We start from the raw sequence: 13,207 nt of genomic DNA on the forward strand, positions 1-13,207 counted from the left end.
AATTTAAAGAGTGGGTTACATCCTCGTTACCCACTCCCTCAAAACTTGCCACTTTAGATACGCTGACAGGAATCACGTACTTGATTCTGACAAAATGTGATACAATATTTTTGGGCACAGTTCTATGATTTTTGCAAACGCAACTTCAAATATGCTAATATTGCCAATCATACTAGGGAAAAAAAATAATATGTAAAATAGGCTGAGAAGCTTTTTCATGGTGCAACATTCGTTTTTTTTTTTTCTTTCAGTAAAGACTCACGGTAGCTCAGTCAGTAGAGCGCTCTCACCATGATTGGAAGGTCATGTGTTCGAATCACGACCGCGAGTGATCTAAGTCGTTAAATAAATAGGTAGCAACTGTTCCTTCGCCAGGCGCTCCGCACTTTGAAGTGAAAGTTGCGGGTCCTTCGGATAAGACCTTTTAAAAAACCGAGGCCCCGTGTCACGGTAGGCGTCGGCACGATAAAAAACCAACACTGCTCAATGGCTCCGAGTGCCGAGTAAAGGTCTAGATTTGAAGCCCTTCACTGGTATATGGTGACGTCTCTATATCAGTGAATATCTAGAACGGGATGTAAAACAACATACAATCAATCAATCCATACATGTACATACATGTAACTAGGACTATTGCAGCTCTCACATGTATAATGCAATTAGTTACACTAGCATAAACTGCAATATGAAATAAAATCCCATATGCTTTGGTACTGGTAAACTGATCAAGATGCTGATAAAATCCTTCTCTATTCCAATTTCAAGTTTTTAAATGTATTCATATAATTGCAGTGGAATTTTTCACGACGTTACGATGTAACGTTATGACGTTACGTTATAAATGATGACGTTCCTCGCGCAAATTTCCATAAAACAATGCTATACTGTAAAATCTATTATTGAAAAAGTATAATAGATATCTTAAAAAGAAAAACAGTAATGGAAAATTAAAAGTCAACATTATCTATATCGAAGACCTCGTTAATTTTTTAGTTAAGGCACTCTTGCAACGCGAAATGTAACAACAACGTAAAATGTAATAATCAGAGATTATTACATGCACTTTGCTTTATTACATTTTGCGTCGAAATCAACGCAGAATATAATAACGCAAAATGTTGTAAGAAACTTTTAGGAATATTACATTTTGCGTTATCATGTTTTGTGTTGAAGTAAACGTAAAATCTAATAAAGTTAAATATAATAAGATATTTTTGGATTATTATATTTTATATTAATATAATTTGCGTCGAAATTAAGCAAAATGCAACAATAAAAATGTAAAAAACACCTTTTGGTCAGTTTGCTTGAGAATGATTTTCACACCAATGATTATATATTGCTTTGTTATTAGCCGTTTCCTGATCTACGAAATAATGCAAGTTCCATTTCAAGGGATCAAATATAATGTGCCGATTTCCTGGCTTTTAGACATGACAATTTTTATTATTTTTTAAATTTTTTAAAATGTAAAAGGACATGCCCATGTCTTGTGTTTACGTATATTTTTTCGAGTAACTAGTATTTGATTCGCCAATTATATCATAGATTAAATTCTGCTGATTTTAAATCATCATCAGACAAAGCTTTTTTAATGTATAAACAAAGGAAAATTATATAAAGGACCTTGAAAGCATTTTATACTCCTAACCAACTCATCCACTTCGGTACAATACTTATTCATATTTTATAAAATATATTTAATGCTTAAATCAATTTTATGATGTTTTGCGTTACAAATTGTAAACACAATACAAAAAATTATCATGTTTTGTGTTGTTACATTTTCATTTTATTACATTTTGCGTTGCTTTCAACGCAAAAATTAAATAACGCAAAATGTAATTATTAAAAAGTACATTATTACATTCTGCGTTAATCTCGACGCAAAAAGTAGTAATCCTAAAAAATTTGTTATAACATTTTGCGTTCAAACATTCTGCGTTGATTTCCACGCAAAATGTAATAAGAAAAATGTAACAATCCCAGATTATTACATTTTGCCTTGTTATTACATTTCGCGTTGTAACAAGGAACATTTCGATGGCTCTTGGCTCTAGCTCTTTGTTTTGAGGTTATGGAAAATTCTCTAGTCATTTTATGCCTTTAAATGTTTTGTATTTTTATTCACAAGTTAAAGAGAAAAAAGTTATATCACAAGGTAAATGAACCATTACAAAAATTGTTTAAATTGCATCGTCATTTATCTTGAAGAAAAAGATTAACTTCACCCAAAGACGAGTATTTTAAGCCCTTTATTGAAATGGATACTCTCGGTTTTATCTTAGGTTTTGTTTTTTGTCAAGTTTTTTCTATTGGTGTTTTAGGTAGTTTAAAATGTACAGATTACATCATGTTCAAAATGCATCGGAAATGTATGTTTAAAAAAAGGTAAGGAATACATTTCCTCATCTCATCTGATGAAGAATAGAAAATACAGAAAACATGAGTACATGTACTAATGAGTCTGACGGAGGGGAGGAAAACTTTGATAAACTAAGAAATTGTTTTAAAACGCCTTGCACAAATCTTTTCCGCAATATTTTGAAACTGAAATTTAGACGATATGAGGAACTTAAAGAAGCAATTCCTTTGGAAAATTTATCCGATGGATCAAAATCTACTTTAGAAAGACTGAAACGAATACAACAATTAAATTTTCCGGTTCTTTGTGAAATATTTCGTTTGGGGATTTGTGATCGATTTTTCGGTCCGCCAACCATTAGTTGGTATTCGAATGAAATAATTCCAGAAGAGTGTTATGGTGTATCGGACGATATCCAAAGAATATGGAGGATTTGGAAGGAGAATATAGAGAACAATGTGAACTGGACAGTTTCAGATAATGACAGTAACAAAGTATTTACAATACTGATGAACATAGGAAGGAGGATGAGTTATCGACAGGAATTTAAAGAGTTTGGTCAGGACTTCTACAAGGAAATATGTTTGGCAAGAAAAGGCAGCTTAGGTAATTATATATATTTTTTTATCTTTATACATATATTTATATATGTTTGTCTTTTTATATACATGTATATTTTACGGTAGCCAGTAGGTGCCAGGTAGAAAAATATTTTATCTGGTGGCCACCAGAAACTTACCTGACGGCCGCCAGAAATTATATGGCGACCGCCAAATGATTGTCTGGTGCCTGCCAGATAACTTTCTGGCGGCCGCCAGAAAACTATTTGGCAGCCTCAGATAAAATTTTTTTTTTTTACCTGGCACCTACCGGTTTCCGTAATATTTTCAGTATGGCATACAATATTTTGCTCAGAATGTAAGTGTCTAATCTTTAAAGTTGATAATTACATTATCAGATCAGAGAAGCAACAAAATACAAACTTTTAAGAGAATATATTTGTTAAGAATGATAATGTAAATACTTTGTACATAAAACTGTACAAAGTACATAAATTGCTCATATTGGAAACAACAATTCTGCAAATTACATTTTCAAATATTACAGATGCTCTCTCTCTCTCTTTCTCTCTCTCTTTATATAATTTATATATATGTATGTATGTAGCGTGTGAATGTTACTGAAATGTTTTGACAAAAAGAAAAAAAAAGATTATTTAATATAACCTTTTGAGGGTAATATAAGGAAAAAGTTACCAAATACAATTTAAGATATAACCACGAAATTATTTTATCTAATATCGGTATAATAAAACAATTGATTACTCCTTATGAGGTCAATATGTGAAATTAAGTCATTTGCTGATCTGACATCATGTCAGATCATGGGCCATAAGGGGGTAATTATATTCAAATAAAGTATTTTTTTCTTCTTAAAGAGGTGCATGCTGATGCTATTCAAGCAGGTGATGGAAATACTATTGAAATGAATGTTGATTCATCCTTCAAGGGGCGAGTTAACGTTGCCCAAGGAGGAAACAACAATACATTTATATTGTACCTGTTAAAGGACAATCGAGTTGGTAGGCTAGACTACACATCAACAGGACATGGTGAATATAATTATTTTTAATCTTGCAAGCATGTTACATAGTTTATCACAAAATATGTACATTATTCCTTTGTGTATAAAGAATTTTCATACCGTTCTTATATTTTAAGTGCAAGCTACAGCTGTGCTTCATTCAGACGATCCAGCATTCCAAGAGTTGGCAGAAAACGCAACTAACCTGAACATTGAGGAAATCAACGAGATGCCTGCTTTAAAAGACAACGACGTTTCTATTAATGAAATAAAACGTGGAAGTCTGGTGATTTCATTTATATACAAAGTCAATGATACATTGGAGAAAACTCTTGACAAGATATTTCGGTGTATTTTTAAAAAGGAAAAGACAGAAGAAGTATTTAAAAAGCATAGTCGCGAAAATGTGACAGTATTTGGATATATTTATAATCCTCAGGAATATTATCTTGATTATGGTAAGCACATAGATTTCCCATATCATCTTAGTAGCTTGTTGGATTTATAGTTGGTCACAAATACCAACTTCCTCACGTTTTGCATCATGCCTAAAAATACATAAATATCTTGGCCTTCAAACTAGTATCCTTATAAGTCATTTTCCCCAAGATTTGCAGGAATTGTTTTTAAGATCTGTAATCGGTCCAAATGTACAAACGTCATCACTTTTTTCACAACACACTTGGAATACATTTTACCATCCCCGGAAATAACGACATCTCCCTGCACTTGACAGCAATGGCCGAAGTTAAAAGTGATATTTGGTAGAATTTAGAAATAGTTTGAAGTTGCATTCCATCTACTAAATATTGCTCGGAAATGTTAAAACTTTAATGTTAAATGATATTTTCTTTCAAGAATTCCCGAAACAATTGATTAAATTAGTAAATGAGGTGGAAACGCCCATGAGGGACATTCTTTATATGTTGTAAATTCTAATAGATCAAAACATTGTAGAAAGTACGCTTAACACTGGATATAGGAAGAATTGTATGATCTTTTCTACAATATACTGGAGCCAAAACCATTACGATTCAGGCCTGTTAGAAGTAATTTCACTTTTAGGGCGGCATCGATGAAATAAGATTTTTTTTCCATCGTATAATATATACGGGCAAAATCATTGAGGGGCATAACCATAATTTAGCTTTGTTTTCTATTGCCTCGTATATACTGGCAAATTTAGGGGGGCATAGTCCCCAGTGCCCGCGGTTTCTATCTACTATATCCCTAAACAAATGGCAAGCATTCCACTCGAATGATTATTAAAAAAAAATCAAACATTGCAGTTGTAATTTTTTTTCACGATATTAATAAAGGAAGCTGACGAAAGAAAAGTTGAAGTCATAACGTTTATCATAACGTTTTGATGTTAGGTTACCATTAATGTGTTTTTCTAGAAAAATATCCAAATATGAAACAGATGTGTCAGACTCTTTGGGATCTTTTGTTTCAAGCTCACTGGTATATATCGAGTCTACGTATGAATGGACGTAACTATTGTTAATTGATAATACGTCGTCGATATGTCTAAATGTCGAGTTGAAGGTCACAGCAAGTGTTTTCTTAATTCTTCTCATGTATATGCTTTTGAATAAATTCTGCTTCATATGAATAAAAAATAGGTTTGCTAATAACGGAGCACAATTGGTACCCATGGACATTCCGGCAGATTGTTGGAAGACCTAATCTCCAAAAACTACATAGATAAATTCAATCAGAAACTCAAACATCTTTTTGATATCATCTTCAGAGTACTTGTGAATACAATGAGAATGTTTTTAACAAAATAATTTTGCAAATGACCAATGACAAGGTAAGTAAATTTAGAGTTCCATTTTTATTGTAGAAGCAGCTGTCTATGGTGTTAAAAAGCTTGGAGTTTAAGTTATCGTGGGGAATGGTTGTATTAAATGTTGAAAAGTCGTTCGTTTTGATGCTATTGATTTTGGTAAAATGTTGTGATTTCAATTTTTATAAAAGTTCCTTGGAGTTTTTAAGTATCCACATCTAATTTACACCACTTCTCGAATATATTGTTGAACAGTTCTCCTTAGGTTTCTCCTTCACTACTGTTAATATTTTAGTGAGGAGTAAAGAAAGAGGCTTGGTAGAACATTTCCTGGAACCTGCTATGTATCTTTGTTTAATTTTTTATTAAGTTTAGGAATCCAGTATAGGTATGGTAATTCAAATTCATTTTGATTGTTGAGAGTATTTTAAATATTTAAAACTGACATGCATATAATTATGAAAAATGTTCTCCTTAGGAAGGGAGCTATGGGTATAAGTTGGATTACCACTTGCAGAATTAAATCCCGGTCCCTTTAAAATACAATTTTAATAATGAACCTTACAAACAAAGACAATGATATTGCATTCTTTGTCAGCTTGGACCAGTACATACTGATCGTGTAATGTATCTAATTCTTTTTTCACGTCTGAATTATTGAAGACAGAATGATAGATGGTTTTTATATTGTCCTTCAATCGCTTAATGCGAGATTTTAACATCCATCTGATACTTTTGGTAAATTTTGACACTGTTTGGAGGTCTTCTTTTTCATATTTGCTCCATTGCCTGGTGTATTCTTCAGCATTCATAAAATTAATGGAATTAAGACGCCAGTTGAAAGATCGGAGTTCCCTAAATTTTTACCCTTTCAAAATAAGTGATTTAAGGTACTCATTATTAACTATATTTACCTCACCAGTAATAACATTTCAATAGGACTGTAGTTGTAGGGTAAGGAAGAACATGAACACGATGGAGGATTATATTTCAGATGAATAAAGTGTTAAAAAGGCGTATGTTTTGATGTATTGATTTAGGTAAAATTTAGTGCTTTCAAAATTTTCTAAAGGTTCGTTGGAGTTTTTAAGTATTCACATCTGATTTACACCACTTCTCGAATATATTGTTATACAGTAATTCTGAAGTTTCTCTTCACTGATGTTAATATTTTAGTGAGGAGTAAAGAAAAAGGCTTCGTAGAACATTTACTGGAACCCGCTATGTAATTTTCTTAGCATTTAATTGGGAGGCTACCGATCTATGAACAGATTTGAGTAAAATAAGCAAATAAAGTTCTTTTTCTCTTATTTGACGGTCAACATTTTATTTTATCTATTTATTTTATGTTATTTGTTGTTTTTTTTTTTAAAAATTTTTTAAAGTATCTTGCTCTTAAAATTGAGTTACATGTTTTGAAACTGTAAAATTGAGTCTGATTGCTACCATCACTTAATAATATGGTCTTCTCGAATCTATTGAAAATTTCATTAAATTTGAAATACAGTACATATGAGAAGAGTTGAATATATGCTAAAAATAGCAAATATACCTGTATCCTAAAGGAAAACTTCCCACCTAATTTTTAGGAGTCAGTTTCCGTCAGTTCATATTGCAAATTACATATTTTGGGGGTTCAAGTTTCAGGAATCAGAAATGGCCAGAACAGAGTTAAGTTGGTACTACATTCTTCACTACCGATATGTTACTCTAATGAAGTTTTATCATATTTCGACCTATTATCACATTTTGAAAAAAAATATTAATACGCTGAATACTATTTGTCTTATCTACACCAGACAACGCATACACAAAGAACATAACAACAGCAACAAAAGACAAACAAACCACATTTAAAGCAAAGTAAAACTTAGCATAGACACACGCGTTATACACAGCTTATGCATAAAAGGCGAAGGTTATCAAAATAATTGCTTAAACTCATGAAAGAAATATTACTAAACGGGGAGATGCTGAAGTACATTCTTATCTAGGTCATGTTATGAAAATAACTATTCTCCAGAACATAACATTATTACATTAATGTACTTTTCTCTTTTTTTTTTTTTTTTTTACTTTTCGTAGTCACAAAGGAACGCATTCACGTGAAAAATTTACCGAAGTTTCATTGGTATTCACATCTGACATGGAAATTTGCCGAGTGTACATGTGACGTCGACGTCATATTGACTGATTTGTTCCATAATCTATTGCATTACGATTTTACAACAGGAGGTATATAGCATAGTTTTTACATTTATAAAAGCTGTAAAGTTTTGTCATCTATTTCATATCTAAGCATGATATGATAGATTAGGTATGGTCAACATTTCAATTTTCAATTTTGCTAAATACATTAATTCTTGAAATGTATGAGCTTCCAATTATCTACATTTGTAGCAAATGACAACTACATTTGGATCAGAATAAAAGGCAATGTGGTCTGTCCAGAGGATATAACATTTTCATCAATTGAACATTTGCTGGTTGTAAATGGTGATTTCAAAATAAAAAGAATCAACAGCGAACTTGGAAAATTAGGACACTGTGAAATTCAGAGCATAACTCAGGTGAAAAAGACGATACATGTTACTTTGAAAGTAAAAGGTTGTGTCAGTTATTCAAGATTATTAGCAAAAGAGGGAATTCTCTCTATCATTAGAGCAATATTGTGGTGTGATGAGACTCGAGATTTCCTTTCCAAAGTTCAGCAAATGAGAATCGGCCTAATTATTGATACACAGTTGACGCAGAACGGACCAGATCAGACAGGCCATTGTAAGTACAAGCACTATATAAGCAAGCTTTTTAAAATAAATGAATTACAAATGCTTTTTTAAAAAGAAAAGTCTTCTGACGATTATAACAAAAAGAAGATTGGAGTATTTGTCTGTTATCTGCAGGAATCGTGTACGAACATTTAGGCCTATAGTTTAAATGTCCAAGATTTTTGGTCGGCGGCGCACAGCTGGACAGACTTTACAAAGTTACTCACATAGTAAAGTGTGTCATTTACATTGAAATACCTTGTCAAATTGTAATATTTAATTAAGTCTGCTTATCTTAATAGTTAGGACGACATAGTTACCCTTCAGATAAATAATAAACTACTATAAGATAATAGAGTATAAATATATTATGATTTTAGTTGGTTGGAAGAATTACTTCCGCTGAATCTTTATCTATTTTAAAATTTGAATAAATTAGTACATAAAATTAATAAGACAAACGACTTGATTGTTTGAATAACAAAAAATTACAACTGACCTAGTGAGGATCGAACAAAAAAATTCTTTATTCCTGCTTGCTCTGGACTGATAATAATGCTTACTGCTGAGCTATCATCGCTACACATAATACATGTACACGTGTGGATTTTAAAACGGCAGTGAAGTGCTGCAATCACACAATGTAATTCTTTTGGAAAAGTTTATTTTTATGATCTCTGGTTCTTCTCTCAACATTTTACAATGGTTAGGTCGTTTGTTTGAATTAAAATGCACACAAATAACTGTAAGAGGGATCTTGTAGATACTAGTAAAGAAACAAGAAGACATCTGTGGGTTTGTTGATGGTTTATTACCCAGTGGTATTTTGTAATTAATAATTAGAAAAACAATATTCACCCTGTAAATATACATATAAATAGTATTAGTACAATATGATAACTAGAGTGTTCCAAGGAACGCATGTGTCGCCTGCTTCGTAGCTTCATTAAAGATGTAAATAAATCTAAGAGTGGTTTTTTATTTACTATTAGTATGATAGTTCATGTATTTGCCTGCAAAGAAAAAATGGCATCCATGGATAGTAAGAGACTGCGATAGAACTTGACAATCAAAGAAAATTTTGTTCCCTAAACCTCCAATGAATAATTAAATTGAAATTACAATGTATTAGAAATAACTGTTTATCATTTTATTAATACGTGTTTCCAACAATCCTCCAAAAGAGACTTCATTCTGTCTTTACTAAAATTGTCAGTCTACACAATCCATTGTAGAATACAGATCCCAATGTATTTTCATAGTTTTTAAATATATCTGAATATCATACAATTTCAAAGTACAGTATCATGAGCTCATAAACATGTATAAATGCTAATTATCAAATTCTGCCTCTCAAATTTCGAAAGTCATAAGTTAAATTAAACTGCTCAGGGTATTTTTGCAAAGTAGGTCAAAGGTCAGGGTCAAGTGGATTGTAATACTGATATTTATTGTCTTATGACAAACAGTGTACATGCTAAATAGCATAGACTTGCCTCTTAAATTTCAAAAATATGCTGTCTATCGGCACTATGAACTATTTTGAAAAGTAGGTCAAAGGTCAAGGCAAGGGTCACGAGGTCGGTAGTCATGGTATTTTACAAAAGCCATAGTGCAAAGAAATATATGTGCCAAATCCATATCTCTCACAACTCTCGAGATATAGAGTGTGACAGAGGAACGGACAAACATACAGACACCGGATAAAGTGATCCCTTAGTGCCGCTCTGCTCTGCTGGCGACACAAAAACAGGATGACAATCTTTAAACATACAATATACTGTTACGTTCTAACTATGCATAGTATGAGAGAGTTATTCCCCTTTTTACAGCATTTTATAAAAATCTGCAGTTTATATATATTCTCTTCAATCATATATTGAACTGTTTTGCAATTATTTCTTATAATAATTGCGTGAATTTAAGTCCACTTATTTATTCAAAGTATATAAAAATGATAAGTACATTTATCAAAATATAAAATGTAGGTACATGGATCAGAGTGTCTGGTACCTTTGTGTAATTAACACTGGCACTTTATCTGTTTATCATTTATGTACTTTATTAAAATAATAGCATTCACTCTCAACTCTTTCATACTCATTGTTTCCATTAGTTTATTAATTTCAGATAAATCAGATAAATCACAGACTTTGAAATATATTCGGGTAGCTAGTTCAAAGTTCAAATTATTGATAACATCTCGAACATGTATGTATGAAATAAATATGAATAATGTCTTTGATGTCAAGAATTTTGGAATAAAAGTTTAGCCAATAGGATTACAAGAATACTACTCATTTAGCTTATTTTAGGTGTACAAGTAGTACGAGGGATGGGTCTAAAATTTCAACTGATTGTTCATTTTATTGTAATTAGTTTATTTTATTTAGAAAGTTATTTTATTTGATAAATTATTTTATTAAATTATATCATTTGATTAATAAAATATTTGTCTTGGTCAGTATTGATTGAGACACTAATTAAAGGGGCCTGGACACAGATTTGAAGTTAATATTTTCTCAAATTTTCTGTATAATATTTATGACAAATATGTTGCTACAGCATTTCACACGGAAATATAATTAAAACTTCTCTTATCTGGAAATTATTGAAACTACGAAAAATCGGGACGCGTTTGATTGACTCATTCTTGCACTTTTACAAAGTAAACATTTATTTTTTTAAAAACTATAATCCATAAAATTCAGAGTAGAAATGTGAGAAAGCAAAACCAACTTACCAGTATTGTCAGTCCGTGCTCAGTGATGTGTGCAGAGTTTAACAAATTGAACACACCCGGTGAAACGTGAACTGTTTTTGTAAACAGGTCACAAGCTCTGTTATTGTTAATGTTTAAGTTTCATCGGGTGTGTTCAATTTGTTATACTCTGCACACATGAATGAGTTATAGCAACATATAAGTCATGATATTATACAGAAATTTTGAGAAAATATTAACTTCAAATGTGTGTCCAGGCCCATTTAACACATGTAGTTGAATTTAAAATCAGTAGGGGTGAAAAAAGGTGAAGATAACGAACAGTGATCGATCTCAAAAACTCTGCAAACAATACAAATCTGTTTACGGGATATAAACACGGACCCCCGGAAATACCAGAGGTGGGATCAGGTACCTAGGAGAAGTAAACATCGCCTGTTGACCGGTCACACCCGCAGTTAGCATAATTATATAATATGTTCACAAATGTATAATTAATAAACTATTCATTTGTATATCATAATTATTAAAACAACATAAAACTATCACTATTTTTTAAATAATAGAGAGGTGACCCAGATAGAGCATTTTTGTTTGTTTGTTTGTTTTTTTTCTTCTTCTTCTTCTTTTTCTTTTTTTTAGAAAAAGGAGTTTAAAAATATAGCATTTTGTATCAAATCACCCATCTACCCAATTTTCAAGTTATGTTTTAGCAAATCAAAAAATACAATTTCGGGAAAATATTTTCCTTTCCTATTACTCAGGGACCCGATAAATACCTCTCCCCAATGAAAATGCTAAAATTTTATGTGGCAGATCAATTGCTTTCAGAGTCTTGCAAAATAACAATCAAATGCACCCTCTTTCTTTAAATTTAGCCCTAAATTTTATTTCTTTTAAAAAGTGATAGTTATTTTCAACATGAAGACCAATATTCCTTATTAAAAAAGCAGTGCAGCTATACAAGGAAAAACTGTAATCACAACATTAATAAGTATTACAGTCATACATGTAGCTATAATGTGTAGCATTTGTACGCATAGGAATAAATAGAAATAGTACCTAACTTTGATTAACATATAAATTTCCTTTATACTTTCAATTTATCAAAAAATAACATTTGAAGAATTTGATTTAGTTTAACATCATTTTGTTCCATATTCATTTGCTTTTGAAAGTAGTTAAAAATTTGTAAATATGTTTACTAGAATTTATATAAAATTAATGTATCCCATGATTGTTTTAAATATATTATCATAGCACTGGTCATTAAGTTTAGTCCTGAATCAAACATAACAAAGGCCATCAACAACGGTGTTTTCCCAAACATTCTCACAACTGTATTAGAGAACAACAGAAGCCGTGGTTTGTATGTGCCAAAAAGACTGAAAATAACAGTGGATATCAATGGAATGAGAGGTAACTGAAATTTTATGTTCTAGCTTGATCAAGCGGAGACTATGCTTAACGCTTTAAGTTGCATTTAAAATCCCAGGTTCTATTTAACTTACAAATAGAAATATTTTTTTAATATATATGGAGATAACGAACAGTATTCAAGATCAAAAGTCCATTAAACAATACAAAATATGGAGCAGAGTAAACACGGACCTCTAAAACATTAGAGGTGGGTTCGGGTGCCATGGAGGATTGAGCATCCCCTGCTGACCGATCAAACCCGCCGTATGCTCCTTGTCATGATCGGGAAATAACGGAAAAATCCGTCGACAATTCAGTGTATAAATAATGGCCTAACAATTAGTATGAAAAACGTCAGTCAGCATTTGGCTTAATGATAAATTGAATTTGCTGACAAGGTCATTGTATCGACCATAGAACTTACGAAATGACGACTTTAAACGAGACTGCTGATATTCTTGTTTCGTCAACTTGTTTGTCAATAATTACCTCGCTTTAGAAATTGTTCATACGTAGAGCATGTTCTTGCGTATCGAATCAACTGAGAGATATAAATC

General features: G+C 31.7%; 1 protein-coding gene across 1 annotated transcript in view; it reads left to right on the top strand.

Annotated features, from left to right (window-relative positions):
• The first annotated feature begins 2,892 nt into the window (after positions 1-2,892).
• The window catches only part of LOC133196963 (uncharacterized), a 31,842-nt gene continuing 21,527 nt past the window's right edge, over positions 2,893-13,207 (top strand). Inside the window, exons 1-4 of the mRNA XM_061332806.1 lie at positions 2,893-2,971; positions 3,804-3,977; positions 4,087-4,407; positions 12,492-12,650. Coding sequence (XP_061188790.1) covers positions 2,893-2,971; positions 3,804-3,977; positions 4,087-4,407; positions 12,492-12,650 — 733 coding nt within the window. The remainder of the gene's footprint in view (positions 2,972-3,803; positions 3,978-4,086; positions 4,408-12,491; positions 12,651-13,207) is intronic.

This window comes from Saccostrea echinata, unplaced genomic scaffold (genome assembly GCF_033153115.1).
Source record: "Saccostrea echinata isolate AGI-Se365-2 ecotype Australia unplaced genomic scaffold, CSIRO_AGI_Sech_v1 ptg000030l, whole genome shotgun sequence".
Lineage (NCBI taxonomy): Eukaryota > Metazoa > Mollusca > Bivalvia > Ostreida > Ostreidae > Saccostrea > Saccostrea echinata.